Source organism: Triticum urartu, chromosome 6 (assembly GCF_003073215.2).
Source record: "Triticum urartu cultivar G1812 chromosome 6, Tu2.1, whole genome shotgun sequence".
In the NCBI taxonomy this organism is placed as follows: domain Eukaryota; kingdom Viridiplantae; phylum Streptophyta; class Magnoliopsida; order Poales; family Poaceae; genus Triticum; species Triticum urartu.
In genome coordinates this window covers 553313871-553334807 of record NC_053027.1, presented here as the reverse complement: position 1 = coordinate 553334807, position 20937 = coordinate 553313871, and the positions used below count along the sequence as shown (strand labels likewise).

General features: G+C 46.1%; 1 protein-coding gene across 1 annotated transcript; it reads right to left on the bottom strand.

The window, feature by feature from the left end:
• Positions 1-1373: 1373 nt before the first annotated feature.
• On the bottom strand, positions 1374-6221 carry LOC125515286 (uncharacterized protein At1g10890-like). The gene is made up of 4 exons (XM_048680730.1): positions 5878-6221; positions 4166-4351; positions 2363-2582; positions 1374-1769 (listed from the first exon to the last, which is right to left on the bottom strand). Exons 1-4 carry the CDS (start codon positions 6003-6005, stop codon positions 1503-1505), a joined length of 801 nt encoding a protein of 266 aa, XP_048536687.1. The 5' UTR covers positions 6006-6221; the 3' UTR covers positions 1374-1502.
• Between the last annotated feature and the right edge of the window lie 14716 nt (positions 6222-20937).

Genomic DNA, 20937 nt, shown 5'->3' with positions numbered 1-20937 from the left:
CATCAGGAAAGCCCAATCCACTGTGTCGAAGGCTTTAGTAATATCGGGCTTCAACATCACCGCTTCTTTCTTAGCAGCATGCAGTTTTCTAGCCATTCCTTGCACCATCATAAAGTTATCATGGAGCCATCTTCCACAAATGTTATTTTTTTGTGGAACTTCGCACGGGGGTAGATTGGGCACCCAGGTTTGATATCCCGAAATCCTAGTTTTTTTTTGAATTTAATGTTTATAGGGGGATGTAGCACCTAGGAGCCAAAAATCTGCCGGGGTTTCCATACGTGATGGATGCTCATATATTCGTATAGCATGATGCAACAGGAGCCGGATCCTCTAACTTAGAGAAGGAAAGTCACGGTGCTATAATGCTCATCTAGTGTAAAATGAAGAAGGAATGTTACGGACTATTAGCAGGTTATTTACTTTTGTAATTACTGTATATATAAAAAATCAAAATTTATTTTATCTCACCATCAACTTGTTTGTATGTAATTACTATGAATGTGTATACTAGATCTATAATTTAAAAATTAATGTAAGTTATTTTAGCCTTAATTGTATGGATTAACAAAAGGAAAGTTAGGACAATGTAGCTTCCCTAACATCCCTTGTGTATGTTAGAGGATCCGGTTCCCAACAAGATCTCGAAGGGATTACAGGAATGCGCATGAAACAGCTGATGGCTGAGACGACTAGCTATTCTTTTGTAAGGTGTAACTGGTTGGTCTTACCACCAAAGACATGTTTTAAATTTGTTTCAAGGGTAGCACAATTTGTTTCTTCATGAGCTGAAACTTTTCTTTTACGCAAACTGAAATTGTTGTTTGCCTTTGACATCGCACTTGAGCACACAATATTTATGTAGTAGTAGTACATAATTCTCATGGATATCACACAAGACATGGTTGGATAATTCTCATGGATAGTACATAATTCTCCCAAGACATGGTTGGATAATTCTCATGGATAGTACATAATTCTCATGGATATTTGAATTACGATCATCCAAGAGTGCATTCACCTTTCTTGTTGTATTTGTTTGGCATGCCTCCTTGTCATGGGAGTCGAATAGATCCTTGTAGAAGCTTCATTTCTTAGCTATGATTCATCACAAGGAGGTGATAAACAAGGTGAACCTAGAATCCCCTTAGTGCCCTCCGAGTACGTACATCGTACATGCTTGTTGGGTTTCCACACACTACTACAGCCCTAGTTCATGCCCACTGCCCAGCCTCCTCTGCTCTACCAACATTTTCATATTTAGACAGGATGTTTTTTCACAACAACCAATCAACATCTTGCGTCGGAGCGGCAAGATAACACAGCACGAAAACGGGGCAGTCGGAAAATAGCATCGAGCTTACAACAGCAGATGATAAAAACAGCTTTTAACACAACACGATTGTTCGCGCGACTGACTTACCAGCAATCATCGGTTTCAGACAAATGGTTACAAATGCAAACTACGGCGCTAATTTCCCCTCCCCTGGCAATAGACTGATCTACTTCATCCCAAAAGAGAACGACAGCTTTGGTCGCGACTTGTTCTTGCCCAGCAGCTTAATCTGGTTCTGCTTCTGCTGCTGCTCCTCCATTTGCTTCTGCTTCATGGCTTCCTCCCTCTCCTTCTGAAGCCTCTCCAGCTCCTGGTACCGCTCCAGCTCTTTCTGCTGCTGCTCCATGGCTACCTTCATCTGAGCCTCCTCTGCTTTCTTTCGCTCCTCTCCGAGCTTCTTCTCTAGCTCTTCTCGCTCTTTCTTCTCACGTTCCTGCGGCAATGACAAACATAAGCTTTCATGAGGTTATTCTAAAAATAAGCTCCCATGAGTTATGACAAGCAGTGCTGCAACAAGAACTAAAGAATCATGCAAAGGTGCACAATATGAGCCAGCAGAAAACATGACAGCGGCAAAGAGCTTAGGGCCTCTCCAATGTGAATAAGCCCGGGCATTAGGCCCTTGAGTTCGACCTTAGTAGATTAAGCATTGTGAGAGTAGACCTTAGTCAGAAAATCGCCAGGGTGCCCATAGCGGCCTGACCCACCCACAAGCAATACAAAACCATGTTCTCTCTCACCTCTCTCCGTGATGCATAAAGTAATACAAATGCAAACTACAGTTCTAATTTCCCTTGGCCAATCGACTCTACTTCATCCCAAGAGCACATGCATGAAGGGATTCTTATTTTGCACATGCATGAAGGGATGAGTGGTTGGGTGAAAGAAAAAGGAAACTGGCATGTGGGCCCCAGCCTAAGGCCCAAATAGTCCTTAAACATCGTAAGATTCTTATTTTGCTATAGCATGTCAGATGGGCCCCAGATTATGGCCGGTTTATGATCTAAGGACTGGAGATGCCCTTACCGCTCTCTGTTGGGCTTCAACCAAGGCAGACACCTTCTCTTTCTCAATTTGGGCAACTACCTCCTCATGTATCCTTTTTCGCCCTTCATCAATTCGACGCTGTATTTCATGTTTGATTTCCTCAGAATTCAAACTATCCTCAACTTGTTTCCTAATAGCTTGCTCAACTCTTTTTGTAGTTTCCTCCTCTAATAGCCTTAGTTCAACTTCTTTTTGACGCCTGCAATTGTGAGAAGAAGTTAATGAGGTGTACTTTGCAAAAGAAAATATTGACAGATGCCAACACTCAAATCAAATATCTAAGGGCACAAAAGCAAGGGGCGGATTTAGAATCTTTAACACTATCTATCATCGACTATACCTCTCATCAGCATAGTGTTGAATACAGACTAATGCATTTTAGGCATACCTCTATTATGATTCCAGATCCAAAAAATGAATTAGCAAAACTGGTCAAGAGTAGATAAAGGATCACCAATTGCATCATCAAATATAACAAGTGGAACTATAGCAGTATCTTCCTTCAGAAAAGCCTGTAGAGAAGAATGTCAAGAGTAACTTGTGGCAGATTTAGAACTAATCATGTAAGCATCTCAATATTCCAACTAAATCATATTTCTGCATGCATCTGAGGGAATATCAAACCAATCATGCATTAAACTTTTTTACCAATTCAATTGCTTATTGTGACTCGTTAGTGCAAGGAACAAAAAGACGTTAGCACGCTTTTCAATTGACAGGTGACAGACAAAAAAACTGGAACAACACCATGGTAATGGTGCATATTTAAAATTCTGCTACTTGGGTTTCATTCCCGTCAATAGGTTACATGTCAGTGCAGTGAACAAATTAATCCATATTCAACAGCCAGAACATTAATCTATATTGAGCAACAAGAACAAATCCTGCTACTCTGAATTTTACATGAAGCCAAAAAACACATCAAAACTAAGCTAAAAGAAAGGAACACCACAAAATTGGAACCGAGCAAGTAGCTACGACCACAAATAACACATTTCTCTTCCTAAATTATATCTGGCACTTTCAGTTGAATAAGCATAAGAACATGAGAGCTGCAAGCAAGCCTCAGGTAACCTGACTAAATAAACTATGATCAAGAGCACATACTAATTACCAAGATAAGACAGAAAATGAACGCCTGGTGATAGTAGAATGCTTACAAGTAGGCAACTAATTTCATTTCCCACTAAGTGTTATTAATTCAACATAGTTCAATGCACACTGCAAACATAAACATATTTTACTTTTTCGGAGGTACTAGCTTCCAACTAAAGCGGTTAAGCGGCAGTTTTGATTTTTTGAGACAGCTCGACACTCCCACAGTGTGGTGGTTATGCAATCGTTATATCTACCAGGGGGGGGGGGGGATAAGTGTACTAGCAAAATCGAGTTTTGGATGTGCCTTCATTTCATAAGCAAAGCAACCCAGATAAGAAACAATTATCAAATTAACATTCATATTCGAAAGTATTTGCATTCATTACTGTTCAATAAAAACATGATTGAGTTGCACCATGTATATTCAGAAAAAAAAACTAGAGCAAATTGCAGTGCATGTATTCAGAAGAGCGTATAATTTAGAGCACAGTTAGCCAATAGAACCTGACCTCGTGTCGTGGTGAAAACAGCAGCTAGATGAATACAGTACAATAGCACTATGAAAATGTTCGTTAATGACTAGCTTGTCAACATCGTGAAAGAGGTATGGCAAAGAGAGAGTAAACAATTTGGTTTGTACATGGCATAATCTAGATTCTAACTAGCAAAGCAGATACTCCCCACCTTTTCTTTTCTTCTTCTAGCCTTTGCTTATCAACGACATTCTTATTCTCTGTAGATCCGAGATGGGGACTCGATTTGGCAACTGGAGAACCAGTGACACTCGGACTTCTCTTTCTTTTGTAATGGATTTTCGATGGGGATGGACTCCTGCGCCTCCTGGGAGAGGAAGGTGAAGGGCTCTTCCTTCTGCAATATAAAGGTTGCCATTGTGAGGACAAAATAAGAGCATGATAAGATAACATAAAACAGGTAATCACCGTCAGTTATAGAAGCCCTAAAAAGTAAGCGGAAGCAGTTACCTCAAACATCGTTAGAACTTTGGAGGATTCCACAGCAATACAGCATAGAGTAAAAATCTTTGTAGGTTCCATGCTTTTAACCGAAGGAACTCTTGTCACTTGTCAGTCTATACAGGCAAGCAACGTAGACTCGTAGAGTACCAGTGAGGCGGTAACTATGTTCAAGCATCATCTGCTCATATGTTCCAAGCTGCTTCCATATGTGTTCCTTGTTCAGCATTTTTTCTTGCTTTGGATGTAAATGGATGCAACTGATTTTAGTGGTTCCTATATCATATTAGAAGATCGATAACAGAAGAAACTCCACACTTAACCACCAATTGCCCACATTCCCCCTTTTCGGGCCTCTTTTGGCCTCTGCAGTGTGTTCACCTAAAGATGTCCAAGAAGACAGTGTGCCCTGGTAAGGCATATGGCATTCATCCATTGCCATCTCAATCAGTGGCGAATCTAGGACGTGAATGAAGGGTGGCTAAACTAGACCAATATTGTTAACTGCAGGTGAGGTGGGGGCTTAAAACAAAGTGGACGAGCAGCCATGAAGTCCAAAAAAGTATCTCACTGGTCAGGTTTACCGAAGAGAATCTAGCAGCCTGCATGACTGCTCATCCAAACCAGCATGAGGTATCGTCATTAGCGTTTCTTTTTAGGCTGGACTGCCCACTAAACCAGTACGAGACTTGGTGTTTAGACAAAAGAAAGATCAGCAAATCATTTACTTGATCTCTGTGTTTTCCAGAGTGTCACCAATGGCTGGTGCAAACGGAAGTGTTGTTGGCTTGTTGCACGATCCAAACTAGGAGAAACCCCAGCTAACCATGTAAGAGGGCAAGCGTGCACCAAAGGCATGTAACACTACCTTGCTCTCCCCCCCAGTCTAACCTCATGGTATGGTGAAAAAGGGTTACAAACACTTCTGAATAGATACCAATATTCCGTTCATGGATAAACCTTGTTTCAGATATTTTCTTCTTCCAAACAGGGTCTGAGTAGTACCGTGAACATAACCAAGCAACTTTTATACAAGCCATGTTAAATTTGATGTAAGACAGGAATACCATTATCTAGTAATCTGAATTGCTCCTCACCAACGTGAATGTTACATACATCATAGAACAATCACACATTCACATGAGCTAACTAAGAATCACTTACTGACCAACTTCCACTGGTCCAAACAACCATGAGGAGACCCAAAATAATCATTCATTCCATTTAGCAAGTTTGCATTCAAAATACAGTTAACATAATAACAACAAAATAAAGAGGAAAAATAATCAGAGGATTCGCATCCCCTCGTATCTTCCCTACTCTTTATATACTGCACATATATACATGACACACAGACACGGCGAAGATGCTGAAAAAGTAAAGGCGCGCCAGATCGCGGTCGCGTGTGACAGGGGAGATCACCTATAGGAGGAGCGATAAGGGGACCTGCTGCGGCTGGGCACGCGCTCCCTGTAGCCCGGTCCGCGGCGAAGCGGGGACGGCGACGGCCGGCGCCGGCGCGGCGGCGACCTTGACAGGTCGCGCGGCATCCGGCTGGAAGCTAAAGCCACTGCGGTGGCCGGCACGAGCAGATCTGGCCGGACGCGGGGAGATCGGGGACGGAAGTCTGAACGTTGGGCGCCGATCTATGTGTAGACGGGGGATTTTGGGGGCGGCGCGCGGGCATCAATGGCGACGGCGGCCGGCTGGAAAAAAGTGGGAGGCCGACGAAGAGATGAGGAAAATATAGGGTGGGACCCAGCCACCAGCTGCTGCTGCTTTGGTGGAACGGGCCAAGCTTTCTGGGGTGAAAACAAAACTTCCATTATCCATCCCATGAGACTCCCACGGCGATTAGGGATTCTGGACCGTCCAATCGAAACTCCCATGCGATACTGACCGTCTGATTTCGGGTCGATTTGATGTGAACCGTTTGATCTTCACGGCGATCGACCTCAGCCGTTGGATGAAATTCCAATTGCAACAAAGTTTCAATTCTAATTCCATCTGCGCGAGACAACGAGGAAGACGACCCGATGTGGGCTGCTACGATTCACCGCGCGAGACGCCCAACAACTACCTCCAGGCCAATTCCGGACCCCTTTAGTGCTCCTCGTTGTTGTGCGCAAACACACCTGCGAATCCCCAACTCGCGGGTCATCACGTCGACCGCTCCCGCCCTGACCTAGGGTTCGATGGGCGAGCTCGCTGCCATCCGCCTCAGTGGCCCACCAGTTGTGCACTGATGAGGACATGAATGCACCGAGGAGGAGCTCTCCGCTGGGAGGATGCTCCATGCCTAGACGGGAGAAACACATGTCATCGTTGTTTCGTCAGGAGAAGAGCCGCGTCACCATCAGCCAGCCATCCTCCCTTGCTGGTCGTTCTAGGTTTCTCACTTAGATGTCAACTCGATTTCCTCTTATTTTGTAGATTGAAAGTGACCCCTTTTCACTAGCAAGAAATTGTTACGTTGTTCTACAACGGTCATAGACATTTAGATAACCTTATGGTTGAAGTTCTAAACTTTAACTGTGCCACTAGAAAAATTATTCTTTGCTGATTCTATTGCATACATATTCTGGTTTGGGTGACTAAGAATTGTGCTCGTCTTTATCATTAGTTAGCCGAGGTATATAATGAATACATGATCTATTTTCATATTACACGTTTGTAGAATTGAATACGTGATTTGTTTTAGTTTGCAGATTTGTAAGCACATTCTTTTGTTGGGCTTCTTAGATATATCGTTCAGTCTCATGTAATCAACTTCTAACATTTGTACTATTAACTACACTTTTGTAGGTTCATGGAAGTTTCTTGGAATGTCAAACCGAAGGCCCATATTCATCTTTCTCTCGGCTAGCAGCAACAAACCAACGCTTCAAATGGTTATACTGTTTCTACTACTAAAATCTATAGATTCGCCGCTCCACCTAGTTACGTTGGTTCAACCATCGACATCTTTGCACTACAGGAGCATTTCATTTGGCTACGGAGTTGTGGAGTCTGACTTAGGAGCTGCTCCATTTGATATATGCATGTGGAACAACAAAGACCGTTAAACCCAAACACGGTCTCTTTGAAATCAGTGGAGAGAAACACCGTGCAAGGGAGCATTCAAACAGTGTTGCATTGCAACATGCGGGACCATGGATGATTCTGCTACAAAAATCTTAAAGCCCGATGATCAGGTATGTTTGCACATTATGTTCTGTTTGTTATTTCGGGTTACTTCCATCTGTTTTATCCAACATCAATATTTGTTTTGAAAGTGCCGCAAGTCATTTTCCATGCTTATTTTCTGCTCCCTCATATTAATATTCTGTGGCCACGTTTGATGGTTGCAATAACAATGAAATTCTACAAAAACTTTTGATGGTTGTAATGTCACTTGGGAGTTGAGACAACTTATTTCACAAAATGTATAACTTACTTTTTGTTTCCCCTCTAGATATCGAATACTTGAGGGTGTTATGCTATTCTATTGTATAAATTTGCACATATGTGATGCCAATAAGATTAATTATTTATTTTGTATCTAGTTGTTCAGATGATAGAAGAGTACATGTTATGCCACCAATATTAGGCATTATATAGCGACATAATATACTATTCCTTGATGATAAGTTTTTGTCCAGAACTCTTTGTTGTTTGGAATTGTCTGGACTGTCTCCGAGATTCAGGGAGGGAGAAGAAGTAAAGTTGTGGTTTATAATGGTAAAAAAGTTAGCAAAGCCACGAGGATCCTATTTGATATACGTATGCTCCCATTGCAACACATGGACAATTACCTAGTCATAGACAAAGAATAGAACATGTGATTGTATCTTATCATCACTAACTTACACAATAATAACTTCTCACCTAATCCTCCCCACCTTTGAGTACGCAAGCAACAAAAGTACATCATATGATTCATATAAGATCCATCAAATTTGTCAATGTTCCTTGAAATCCAAGTATAATTTTCAAATTGATCAACATTTTTTTTAAATCTAGCAACACCTTTCAAACCTTGAACATTTTCTAAAATACGGGATCAATTTTATAATTCATGATCGTTTTTAATATCCAGGAACATTTTTCAAATTTGTGCATATTTTTTGCATTTCAGATATTGGAAGTCTGAGATTTGTTCCCAAATTCATGAACATTTTTGTAATATGAATATTTTTTGAAACATCCATTTTTTCTCAAATCAGTGAAGTTCTTTGGGAAGTGGGTACATTTTTTCATCAACATTTTTTCAAATCAGAAATTTTTAAAAAAGGAAAACAAAAACAGAATGAATAAAGGAAAAAAAACAAAGGAGAAAGACGGGGGCGCCTCGCGCGCAATGTGCTATATGCCACCCGCAGCGTCGCCTGCAAGCAGTCGCTGCTTGGCTGGCCCAGTGACCCGGCTGCTGACCTCACACTGATGTTTCCAAAGTTTTCACTTTTTGATTCGTTTTCCATTTATTCTTAACTATTATTTTTATTCAGAAATATTACAAATAACGCTTTAGATAAAATTTATAAAAATGTTGAACATCCATTTGAACATTGATAAACATGTGTAGAAAAATATTAACCATGTTTAAAAATATGTTTGTGAGATTCAAAAAATGTCACATGCTTAAAATATTTTACATGCCTTTTTAAACAATGTTTATACAATATACATAAATGCTTGCGTAATTCAAAGAAAATCTTGCTTAGATTCAAAAAATATATGTTACAATTTAGAAAAATGTTCATGAGTTTCAAAACTGTTTTGGGACATTGTTAAACAATATTGTGTGTAAATGTAAATAAAATGTTTGCATACTGCCAGAATTTTTTTTGCACCATTTAATAACCTGGGAGTGAAATTTTAAAGAAAATTTCGGCGATTAAAAAAATATTCGTGGCATTTTAGAAAATATTTTCCAATTTTGAAATGTTCCCGTAGTTCAAATAAATGTTTACAACCATAGAAAAATGCATAACATGTATTTTACAAAAGTGTTGCCGTGTCTTCAAAAATGTGTTCAGAAAGCATGCATTTCTAAAAATGTACATCATGTGTAACATGTAGGTTAAAGGAATTCTTAGTACCATTAAAAATGTATAACGAGCTTTTTATAATATATTCAAAAAGAATGTACATCATGTATTTAAAAAAAATCCAAAAGTGTATTATAAATGTTTCATGTGCGCTCTAAAATGTTCATTGTGTACTGAGAAAAGAGAAAACATGCGTGAAAAAACCCCGACAAAGAAACATAAAAAAACAAAATCCCAAAGAAAATAAAGCCAAGAAGAATGAAACAAAAGAAAACTACTGTAGGCTATGTTCTATGATCCAGTTCGCACCGGTTTTAGAACCTTTGGTGCTGTGTTTTTTTTCTATTTCATATCTATGTTTAAATATAAACCAAATACATGTCAAATTTTCTCAATGCACGTTGTATATTTTTCATATCACACGTAAAATATCATTTATACATGTTGAATATATTTTTAATACATGATGAACATTTTTTTGAAATTACATGTCTGAATATTGTTTTTGAAAAAAAAGTAAGTTATGTTTAAGATACACGCTAAACTTTTTTCTGGCTGGTAAGAAATATTTTTAAGAAAATTACATGATCCTTTTGTACATTATATTAACATTTTTGAGAGAAATGTCACGAATATATTTTTTGAACGTGTGAACATTTTTCAAAATGTCATGTACATGTGTTAAATGATAAGAAACATTTTTATTAGCTTTCGAAGATATATTTTTATATTATATAAACATTTTAGAAAAATACAGACATTTTCAGAAACACGTGAATACTTTCTAAATGTCACAAACTTTTATATGGAATAGTACAAGCCTTTTTAGAAGTTGCATGAATATTGTTTAGCACAGTATGAAAAAAAATTAGGCTCGTCACGAAGGTTGACGACAGTTTTGTACGAACTGAAACCGGTGAGAGAACGTTTGGTCATAAATCGTGAGGTGTACACCGTTGGCCTACTCCCGGAGTTGCAATTGCCGATAATCATAGACAAAACGATGAAGAAACAGTATCTATCTGATCGCCGCTTGCTTATCACACAACACTAATAACACCCCACCTAATCCTCCCCTCATCCTTTGAGTACGCAAGCAGCAAAAGGACAATCATCCTCGTCGTCACCTCCAAGCTCTCCTCTTCCATTCAGTTGGGCCAACGCATGCATGCATCATCTTCATGTGGTTGCTCCCCAACTCCATTATCACCACCACCAGACGCCGAGCTGGCTGAGTAGCTGACCACACTCTACCTAGCTTGATCGTCACTACCCGCTCGTTCCGAAGCGCGAGGTCACGAATTTTTCTCTTCTTTTACCCAACTTTCTTGCTAAAAGGACGGTTCTGGTGTAAAAGAAGAAGAAAGGAACTGTAATACATTGACTTGAGCAAAAAGTTTCACTTCTATTCTTGCTAGTACATTGGGTTCCACATCAGGCTGATTATTCTAGATCGATTGAGTAAAGGTCAAGCTCAGTTCAGTTGCGGCGCCCACGTTTGAATGCAATCTTCTCACCTTTGCTGTTTGGTCCCACTTAAGTCCAGCACTTTGCTTGTATACTAATGTAAAGAAACACATGTAACACCTCTAGTGACTACAGATTTATTATCATGTATGTGTGCTTGGAACATAACTTTGCAAAAGGAGAATATATGTTTTACCCCAGCCTGAATGCAAAGGAGAAGAATATGTGTCAATCAAAGCGCTCCCAAAGCAAGAACCGGCAGCTAACTGAAACAGTAGGGCATCCGATCCATAGGATCCCTCATGATTTTTTGTTGGCATGTATATGTCATTGACGCGTTATTCTGACTCAGGGTGCATGGAGGACAGCAGCAAGATAGCAGAGAAAGAAGGGAGAAAAGGAAAAGAAAAGATGATGCGTCCATGAGAACCGGGGATCAGATGCGGACATTTGGCGGCGCGATGATCGAGCATCCCAATCGTCTCGCCCGGATGCGTATTCCTGCAACCGAATGCAATCATTCTTCAGGCTTCATCAGTTTGCCGACCTCACTGCATGCCGACGCAGCGAGCTTCCTCCCTGGCTCTCTCCCATTCTGCATGGGATGAAGAAGTAGACCGGCAGACAGAGGCGGTGAGCTCGAGAATTTCTTACCACATAATCCAATTCTAATCCATTATTACATCACGAGCACGTCGCTTGTGCCATTGTGTCTGTTCAATGACACATCTTGAGCGATGTTTTAAATAGCGGACTATGACATTTAGCGGCGACCCTAAAAACAGCTATAGCGTCAAATTATACATGAAATCATTTAGCGGCAACACTCTCAAACAGCTATAACGGAGCTATAGCCGGCTATTTAAAACTATGATCCTGAGATGAATAGTATAAGCAGCCATCTCTGCAACCGTCCAAGGAATTAACACGACGACTAGTCGACGGCTGCTACTACGGGGATGCCGTTCCGCCCGCGGGAGGAGGCTACACCGATATTCCTTCACGAAAGCGGCCAAACATGGCTAGTAGAACCCCATGCACGCACGCGCGCGCGCGCTTTTCTGAAGGCCGGCAATGGCGTCCCGGGCCGGGCGGCCGGCCATGCCGCGCTGCCTGTGCGTGCCCCTCGCTTCCACCTGACCTGACCTGACCTGGCCCGGCCTCTGTGTACGTGACCACACGCAGGCCACACGATCGACGGGACGTCTCGTCCGATAGGAGCTAGTCGAGCGAACAGCGGCGTCGCTTTAGACAAGATAACCCTGGAAAAACCGGGCCATCGGTCGATTTGAACAGCAGCTGGGGGGCATGGTCAAGAGGTAACCTGTCGCCATACCGCGAGTTATTACTAAACCTAGAGCGATATTTTACCGGCACGGCTCTATCGGTTTCTCATATATTGAAGAAGAAGCGACAAAGAAGTCGGATACAACGTCTTTTGAGCATTGCAACGACAAAAGCAAGGATTAGCAACCACATCCACCGAAGAAGATATTTTACCTGCACGGCTCTATCGATTGCTTCATCTCAGTCAATTCAAACGGTGGTAAGTAAGATCTGATCTGATCTGATCTATATACTGATGAAGATTGTCTGCAGGTGAGCTCTGGACATATGGCTCACATCTGTCAGCTGACGAATACAAAAAACGGTGAAGATAGACCGCATTTCCAGATTTTGGTGGAGGTGGAGCCTTCTTTTCTGGAGAGTGACTCAGCGGTGTTAGTATACAGTGATGAAGTAGTAATTTTCTATGATAAATTGTCTGACCCTAATTTTAACCTTATGCAAAACAGCTGAATGGTGGCAGTGCATCGGATCCAGCAGCATATTCGTGGCGTGCACATCAGGCAAGCACGTCGGTCCAGTCAATCACTGCCTAGGTACTGCGTGCGTACGTATACGTAGTAGTGGCGCGCATGTGGAAGACAAGCGGAGAGCATCTATCTATCCCGATCCAAGACTATTAGCAGCACTAGCTACTAGTGTAGACCATACAGCCTAGACCAATAGACCATACGACCGTATCTAACTAGAAAATTCATAGTAGATGCTCCCGTTAACTCGCCATGGATCTTGGGGGAGCTAATCCGCGGTTGATCACCGCAAACAAGCATTTCAGACAGCGCACCGCCATGAGCGCATGAGTTGCAGCCCTAGCCATTGACCAAACATGCGACTACTAGGCGCCGGCGCGCCGGCCCAAATCTGGGCCGGTCACACCGTACGCGTCCGATACGCTGTGTTTTAACCGTCAGATCATGGTCTTCGTCCTCAAAGCACTTTTCTTTCTGGCTTTTGCCCCCAAATCACGCGAGCACGGGGCAGGACGAGAACGAGACAACCGACCTTCGAAGCTAACGGGACCACCGTCGGTCATTGGATCGCTGTCGCTGGCCGGGTCGCTGCTACTCACCAGATCGCCATTACCCGCCTGCTTGCCGCCCTTGCTACCGGGTTGTATCAAACCTCCTCCTCACCGTCACCCCCCCCCCCCCCCCCCCCCCCCCCCCCCCCCCCCCCCCCCCACCACCCCCGCGACCGCCGTTCCAGCAGTCCCGGCGACCTTGCAACACGTCTCGCCGCGGTGGCCGTCGCAGCTCGCAGTGCTGACCCGTCATGGCTCTAAAACAACATCGGTTGCCGCAGCTCTGGAATTGCTAGTTCCAGCAAAAATAGATGCCGGTTGAAAGCAAAACTGCTCGCCGGTTGTATCAAAAATGGCTTGCCGATCCCAACAAAGAAAAATGTTTCCGTACTCGCATCCATGAGAAATCGCTGGTTCCAGCAAAAATGTCTGATAGTTCCAGCAAAAACAAATGGCTGGTTGAAGCAAAAAAACAAAGTTGCAGGACTCACAAGAAGATGGATGTAGCAAAAATCCACAGACATTGGGTAGTAACAAAAATCAAAACGGTTGTAGCAAAATGGTTCGCCGGTTCCAGCAAAAATCACCGTGGTAGCAAGTTTGGGATGTCGGGGTGGTAGCAAAAACATCGGCTGGTTCCAGCAAAAACAAAACATGGTTGTAGCAAAAATCCTGCCGCGCCGACCTTGGAGAGCAGCGCACCCAGCTGCGGGTGGCCATGGCGACGAGCGCTGCAGCACTGTCGTGATTGCAGCCCACTCAGCTCCGGCCACCGCTCGCAGCAGCGGGTGGCTCAGTTCCCAGCAGGCAACGACCGCTCCTCACCCCTGTAGTAACTCCGGCCACCACTCGCCGGAGTAGCAGAACCCCTGCAGTAACTCCGGCCACCGCTCGCCGGAGCAGTAGATCACCGGGATCTGAAAAAATGAAGGATGTGGTGCTCAGGGCTTGTTTAGAGAGATGATGGGGAATAGATGAGGATTGCGCCGGGAAGGAAGAAAAGTAGTGGACGGAAAGAGATAAGGCACTAGACGTGGTCCCACCTGGTTACGTGTCGCCTGTATATGAAAATGTAGCGAGCGCGTGGGTGAGGCACCGGCTGAAGCTTCGGCCGGCCTGCCGATTCCAAACGTTTCCCTTTGTCTTTTCGTGTTGTATTCGAAGAGTTCTCCTAGCCAATGTCCAAATCGCCGAAGGTGGGAAGAAGCGTGGATCGATATTTTGTTACTCCCTCCATTTGCTGTTATACGATGTGGTAACTCTTCTCAAAATCAGATGTATTTAGACACGATTTTGTGTGTTTGATAATTTATTTTAGTTTGTATGAAGTCCATGTTAAATCTTTTGAAACATCTTACAATAGTGAATGGAGGGAGCAGATTTTATGAGCCTCGGTCCACTAAATCTTGTATGTCAGCTCAGTTGAAATCGTGAAATCTCGAAACCCATTTGAGTTGCATGGCGAATGTGCAAGTGCAATGTTTTGCCAACTTGCCTCGCAAGAAGCGGGCCCTTCGGCCATTGTGCGATCTTCGTTTCTTACATTTTTCATTTATTGGAACCATGGGGTAATACCGAGTGGTAAAAGACTAAATTTCCTCAAAACAAAAGTGGTAAAAGACTAAAGGTGGAACTTGTAACGACAACATTGGAAAATTCGATTCCTCAAAAGAATCTTTCAAGAAAGAAAATCCAATGTGACTTTAGTTTCCACCACCGGTTTCTACCGTTATCATATACGACAAATTCGAATAATCATATATATGTAACTTTAAATGTTCACACGGACTTTCACTATCAGTATTTTTGTTTCAGTTCATTGCATCTGATAGACTCTACATATTCAAGGCATAAAATGAGATCGCATGCTAAAAGGAGTAGTACACATGAAGAAACTACCTGTCTTTTTAGCACTAGTTGAAGCTGCGGGCCCGTTTAGCACTTTAATTAGCGCCGCTGGGACGGTGGCGGTCTTCATTTCCACGGCAGGCATGGCCGGGCGGGCGGACAGTAACTTGAATGGCGTGGGGCCGCTTAAGTCAGTCGTTGACGGCAACCCGGCGACTTGTTGAAACCAAACCAAAGCAAAGGTGAAAGAGAGAGACGCAAAAGGAACAAGGCGCCTCCTTTCATGGGATCCAACAGCGACCCGGGCCGAAGCTTGAATCCCGGGCAATCGTTGAACAGGACTTGTAAACAGATGGATAGATAGATATATATTCGGACGGGTCACTCACCACCATATATGCTTATCATCATGTGTGATGTGTGCGCGCGGACTGCTCTTTTGGTGCCTAGCTTGGCGAGCACTACGGACACACATGGCCTGAGTTGTCTCGACGCCGACGCGACAAGGGATCTGTCCGTGCATTACTGCCGCCTGATTTTTTGATTGCTTGGGTTATGGTTATGGGCCTGATCGAGCTCAGCTGGGTGGCAAGGCGGTGAGAGGGACGGCTCATCCAATCCACCGCCGGCGCCGGGAGGAAATCTTGGGCTGCTCCCGGCTTTTTATGTACGTCCCCCCTGCCGCCGTCGCCATTGCGTCTGCCATGGCAGCTAGGGACGAAACAAGGCCTCTGGACATGGTCATCTACTAGTATGATACTCCTACACAGTTGCCATCATGGAACAGAAAATTATGTCTGCTTCGGTAGTGGTAGGGATATACGTACCGGCCGGCAGGGCTGAGGTCAGAATAATGCTACTGGCTTAGTGTATGCACTGTATTATACAGGCAAAAGCAAGTGAAAGATATACAGGTCACAGTTGAGTTTGGGTTGCATACTGTTATCCTGCCGAGCAGGGTTGGATCGGCGACGCATGTGCGTGGGTTCACGGAGGGAGGGGTCAACATCTGGACGCTAAAAAAAACTTTGACCCGTCTTCTGTCTCACAATCCAAGCCATATCCTGGCTGGCTCGGGATATGAGAATGAGATTATTCGCACCACTCCTCTGGCTAAGCGCTTGCTTGACCCACCGGGCATGGAGGACCCCATCCAGCTTATCAGCTCCGAGCCATCCATGGACCAGTGAAAAATATACCTTCTTTTCTTTTCTTTTCTTTTCTGGAGACAGCACGAAAAATAAGGTCGTTGTGACACAGTCCATCCCATGTTACAAGGAGCACTATTCAACATCTCTGATCTCTCTCCTCCATTCTTTTATTCCGAGACGGCGACAGCATGTGCTCATTGTACGAGCAAGACGACGCTACATACGTACATGTCGACGATCCAATGCCGCCTCAATAAATAAATAAAGAAACAAAAAACAAAACATAAAACGTACAGTACTACTAGTGCTCGTAGTAGGAATGAGTGCATGGATGGGGCAGGTAGCAGCGACGCAACGCGGTGATGTCGGGAGCGGGTGTGCATGCATGCACGCACGCATCATGGGCATGGGCCGGCTGACTGACGGACGGATGGCGAGCGAGGTCAAACAAAAGCGCACGGAGCGGAGCGGAGTGGATGGGTCAGCCGGACTGTACTACGAGGAGCCGGGCAGGCCACTAGGCACGGGGCGGCATCTCGGCGCAGGGAGGACAGCACCAAGACGAACCCAACAAAACGATCTCCGGGCCGCAGGCGCCGATTGACACTCCACATGCCGCGCACCGACGAGCGTGCGTCCAGGGCGGATCGATGATCGGATTTGCCGCTTGCTGCCGGCGCCGGTGGGGGTGGGGGTGGGATCGCCCCAACTAATCTTCTTTCCCGGCCCGGGTCAAATAATGCGGTGGACGGGCGTGCGAGCGAGACTAGTTTAAATTACGTGTTGTGGTGGCGGCGGCTAGCAGCATGGAGTTGTTGCGTGGAATGAGAGGCTGTCCGAGACCTTGTAGATCGTGGTTCCAGCTACGTACCGGAGAAAATACCAAGACATTCATGGATCTGCTTATAGAGGCGGAAGACTTCGCATGCGGATGTTGAGAGTTGGGACGGGAGAACGAAATGCGTGGGTGATAGCTAAGGCCATGCGGGCATGCAAGGCTCATCACACGGTGCGATACTGGCCGGGCACCTTTGGATCAACACGCTACGTGAGCAGGAGATGTAGGACCACGGCGTCCTACCTTGATCGGACAGGTAAATTCATGCTAGGACCAACAATTGGTTCGATGATTTCATAGTAAAAAGGAAATGATGGATTGTGCTAAATATTAGAGTGAACTCATATTTTAAACCGTTGTTCTGGCATCTTTGATAGAAATTACCCCATTTAAAATATCCACATCCACATTACCCCATTTAGTGAAAGCTACGCCTCATTTTATCCCTTTTACAAGTCAAAACTTACGGAAATCTCTCCCCACTAACCGCCCACTAATCAGTTTTCTGGATTTCGCTGTGGGGCCCTACGCTATCCAACCAAATGATGACATTTAAGTTTGTAATTATCAATCTATAAGGCCAACTCCACCGCGCGACCCCATCCTATCTGGCCCCGTCCGTTTAAGGTAAAACGAACAAACCGGACGGCTCAACGCGCGGGAGCAAACGGACTTTTGTCCGTTTTGTGTCCGCTTTCGACCCATCCGCGGCCCAAGTTTACGCCGCTTTTGGGGTGAAACGGACACCACGCGGACGCGCGGGCCGTCTGTGCGTGTCCTCTCCTGGCCCGCCCGTCAGTGGCACAGGGCGGACTTTTTTCTATCCGCCCCCTCCCTCCCTCCGGCCGCACCCCCCTCCACTCTTCCCCTCGCCGTCGCCGCCGCCGCTGCCATTGCAGCCGTGCAGTTCGGACACACGCTCGCCCAGCCCCTTTCCCTCGGCGCCGCCGGGCTGCCCAACTACGGCCACCTGGTTTGCGCACCCGCCGGCCGGATTTGGAGCGGATCCGGTCGGTCTTGAGCTCGCCCGGCTGTGGGAGGCCGGGCCGCGCCATGGACTGGCCGGGCACCTTGCCGGAAGGCCCTGGCAGGGCCGCAAGGCCACATGCAGGCAGTGGCTCCTCCTCTAGCCGTCCGGATCTGCACCGTCGGTGGTCCGCCGGCAGATACACGAATAGCGGTCGGCCGGGTTCGGTGCTTGTTTTCATGTACCAAAGATAACTTGTTTTCTTTGGTCTTGCTTTACTAGTCAAAATGTGATGATGTATTTTTCATGTACCAAAAATGAATGATGAAAAAAAAGTTAAGGACTTGCAAAGAAAAATGTACGCGGACAGGACCGCGCGCTGGACGCACAACCACTGCATGTCAGGACAGGCCCGGACACGATCCCATCGCCCTACCCAAACGGACAGAATCCGGACAAAATGGACGTCCGTTTGGGGTCGCGCGGTGGAGTTGGCCTAATAGCCCAGTCCGTCTTCGTTCGCTTGGTTCTCTCCTTACAGATCCAAGCACGTCGTCGCCAACACCACCGCCAATGTTGGAAACGGACAATCCTACTGAAGCACCAGCCCATCGCCGGCTACTCCAACACCACCGCACACTACTGCAAACAGGACACACCCGATGCCGATGCTACAGGCCGGAGCACAACACTCCCGCCGCTCGCTGCAAGCAGCACCACCCATTTGTTGTAGGCACTGCAAAGGTTTGCCACTGCTCAGCACGACCACCGGTGGTACAAAGGCGACACTCAGGTGTTGCAAGCCCAATCCGTCTTCTACCTCTAGCCTTCTCATCACCACAGTCACCACATGAGAGCCCTTGCGACTGTAGCGTCGGCGGTGTTGTGGTCGTCTGTGTCGCAACGGGGATCATGTTGCAATGAGCAACCGTAGAAGATCACCAAGTTGCAGCCGCCGCGCAACAACACGGGGTGACCGCAACATGGTCGATGTTGGAATGGGGTAACTAAATGGACACATATTTACATCCTCGCGCGAGTTGAAGGTGACCGTAAAATGATCCATGTTGCAATAGGTGACTGCAACATTATCCGTGTTGTGATGGTCTAATGGCTATATGAAACAGATCAAATGGTCGATGTTGGAATGGGGTAACTAAACGGCCGGATAACGCATAGCGTCGTCCTTATATTTCCTGTTCAAAGTTGCCTGATATTTCTCATGTTAAAATCACTTCTGAAAATACAAACCACACTACAAAATAAAAACGCAGGCGACATGGGGCCGGCAGAGCCAATCAGAGTTCCAAACATACGAGCCAGTGTCGAGTCCACTGGTCCATTCGATCGGCTGCGCTTACCGTTGCATCCGGCCGTCGTTGCGCTGATCTGTCCAAACCGGTACGTTGCCCCTTGGCACACGTATCCACTCCGGCCACCACAAGCGGCCTCCTCCAGTCCGCACCACACCGTGCACACGGGTCACCAGAGACCACCACTCCTGCCCGCTCGCCCGCCTCGTCTCGCGGTGAAACCACGCGTTTTCACCTCCCGAAAGGGCATACTACACGATAGACCAGACCACCGACGACTCGTCGTCACGCGACGGCGACGGCCAGTAACGCTACGGCGCACCAGGCCGCCCGTGCGCTTGCGTCGCCGGGGAAGCAAGCTCTGCACCGGCGACACGCAAAGCCACGTGGAACGTACGACGTACTCGCAGGAGGTGGCGTCGTGCCACTGCAGCGTGGTGCCTCCGGCCGGGCGCGTGGGAGGCCACCGGACGTCCGGACCGGAGCATTGCGATTCCTCCGTGCCGGGCTCCGTGAACCGTGCGGACAAGCAGCCGGTCCCGTGCTGCGCCGCGCAGGGAATTGACAACACGGGGAGCATCCCTCGGCTTTGTTTTGACCTCTACCACTTGGAGCCCCTCGATCACCGCCGGGCACGCACTGTCGGCGGCACCACGCCAGCACCACCGCCCTGCCACCGCCACTGCCGCCGTGCATGCATACGCGTGACTGAAACTGAAAGCGAGAGCGAGAGAGCGAGAGGCTGGTCCTGCACTCCTGCTCCCCACTGTAGGCATCATCCAAGCTGCCGCTGCATCCTCCATTGGAGCCTAGCCATAGCCAAGGGCGCCCCTCTGCCCGCACACTACGCTTTCTCCTACTCGAGTAGAGTACGTACGTATGTAAACCCCAACCCGAACCCAGCCCATTTGCGCTGGATTTGAATGATGCACCGAGCCCCGAGCTTTTCGACCACCCTGCCGCCCTCCTGCTCCAGTACGTCCATCTTTTATCAACATCGTCCAGTACGTACGTACCAGTAGAGTAGTGCAAGGACCAGCAAAGCGGCGCCAGTTGACCTCGCCGCTGCTGCTCGGCCCGGTCTCGGTGGATCCGCTGGCAGTGGCCGGCCGGCCGGCCACATACGGGCACTACTCCATGTGTTTCATTGCATTCATTCGTTCCCTACCCTGCTTTATAAAGTCAGGGTCTGCTTTTCTATGACTTCATTTCAGTTTTCTACTGTTTTTTTCATGCCTACTCTCTCCTGTTCATCATCCATCATTGCTTTTTTCTTTCCCTCCCGACTTGGGGGCACGCACTGGCTGGCGCCTGGTTCGGGCCCCTGTTCCATTCTGGGACGTGTTTTAGGTTCAGCGCTGCAAAAGGCGCCACCCTCTCCCCCCCCCCCCCCCCCCCCCCCCTACATGAAATACGTGATAGAAAAACTAGAAATCCCACACGCTTTTCTGGTTTGAGATAATGCTTAGCTTAACTAGTTTCGACGAAATTCATGGCTCG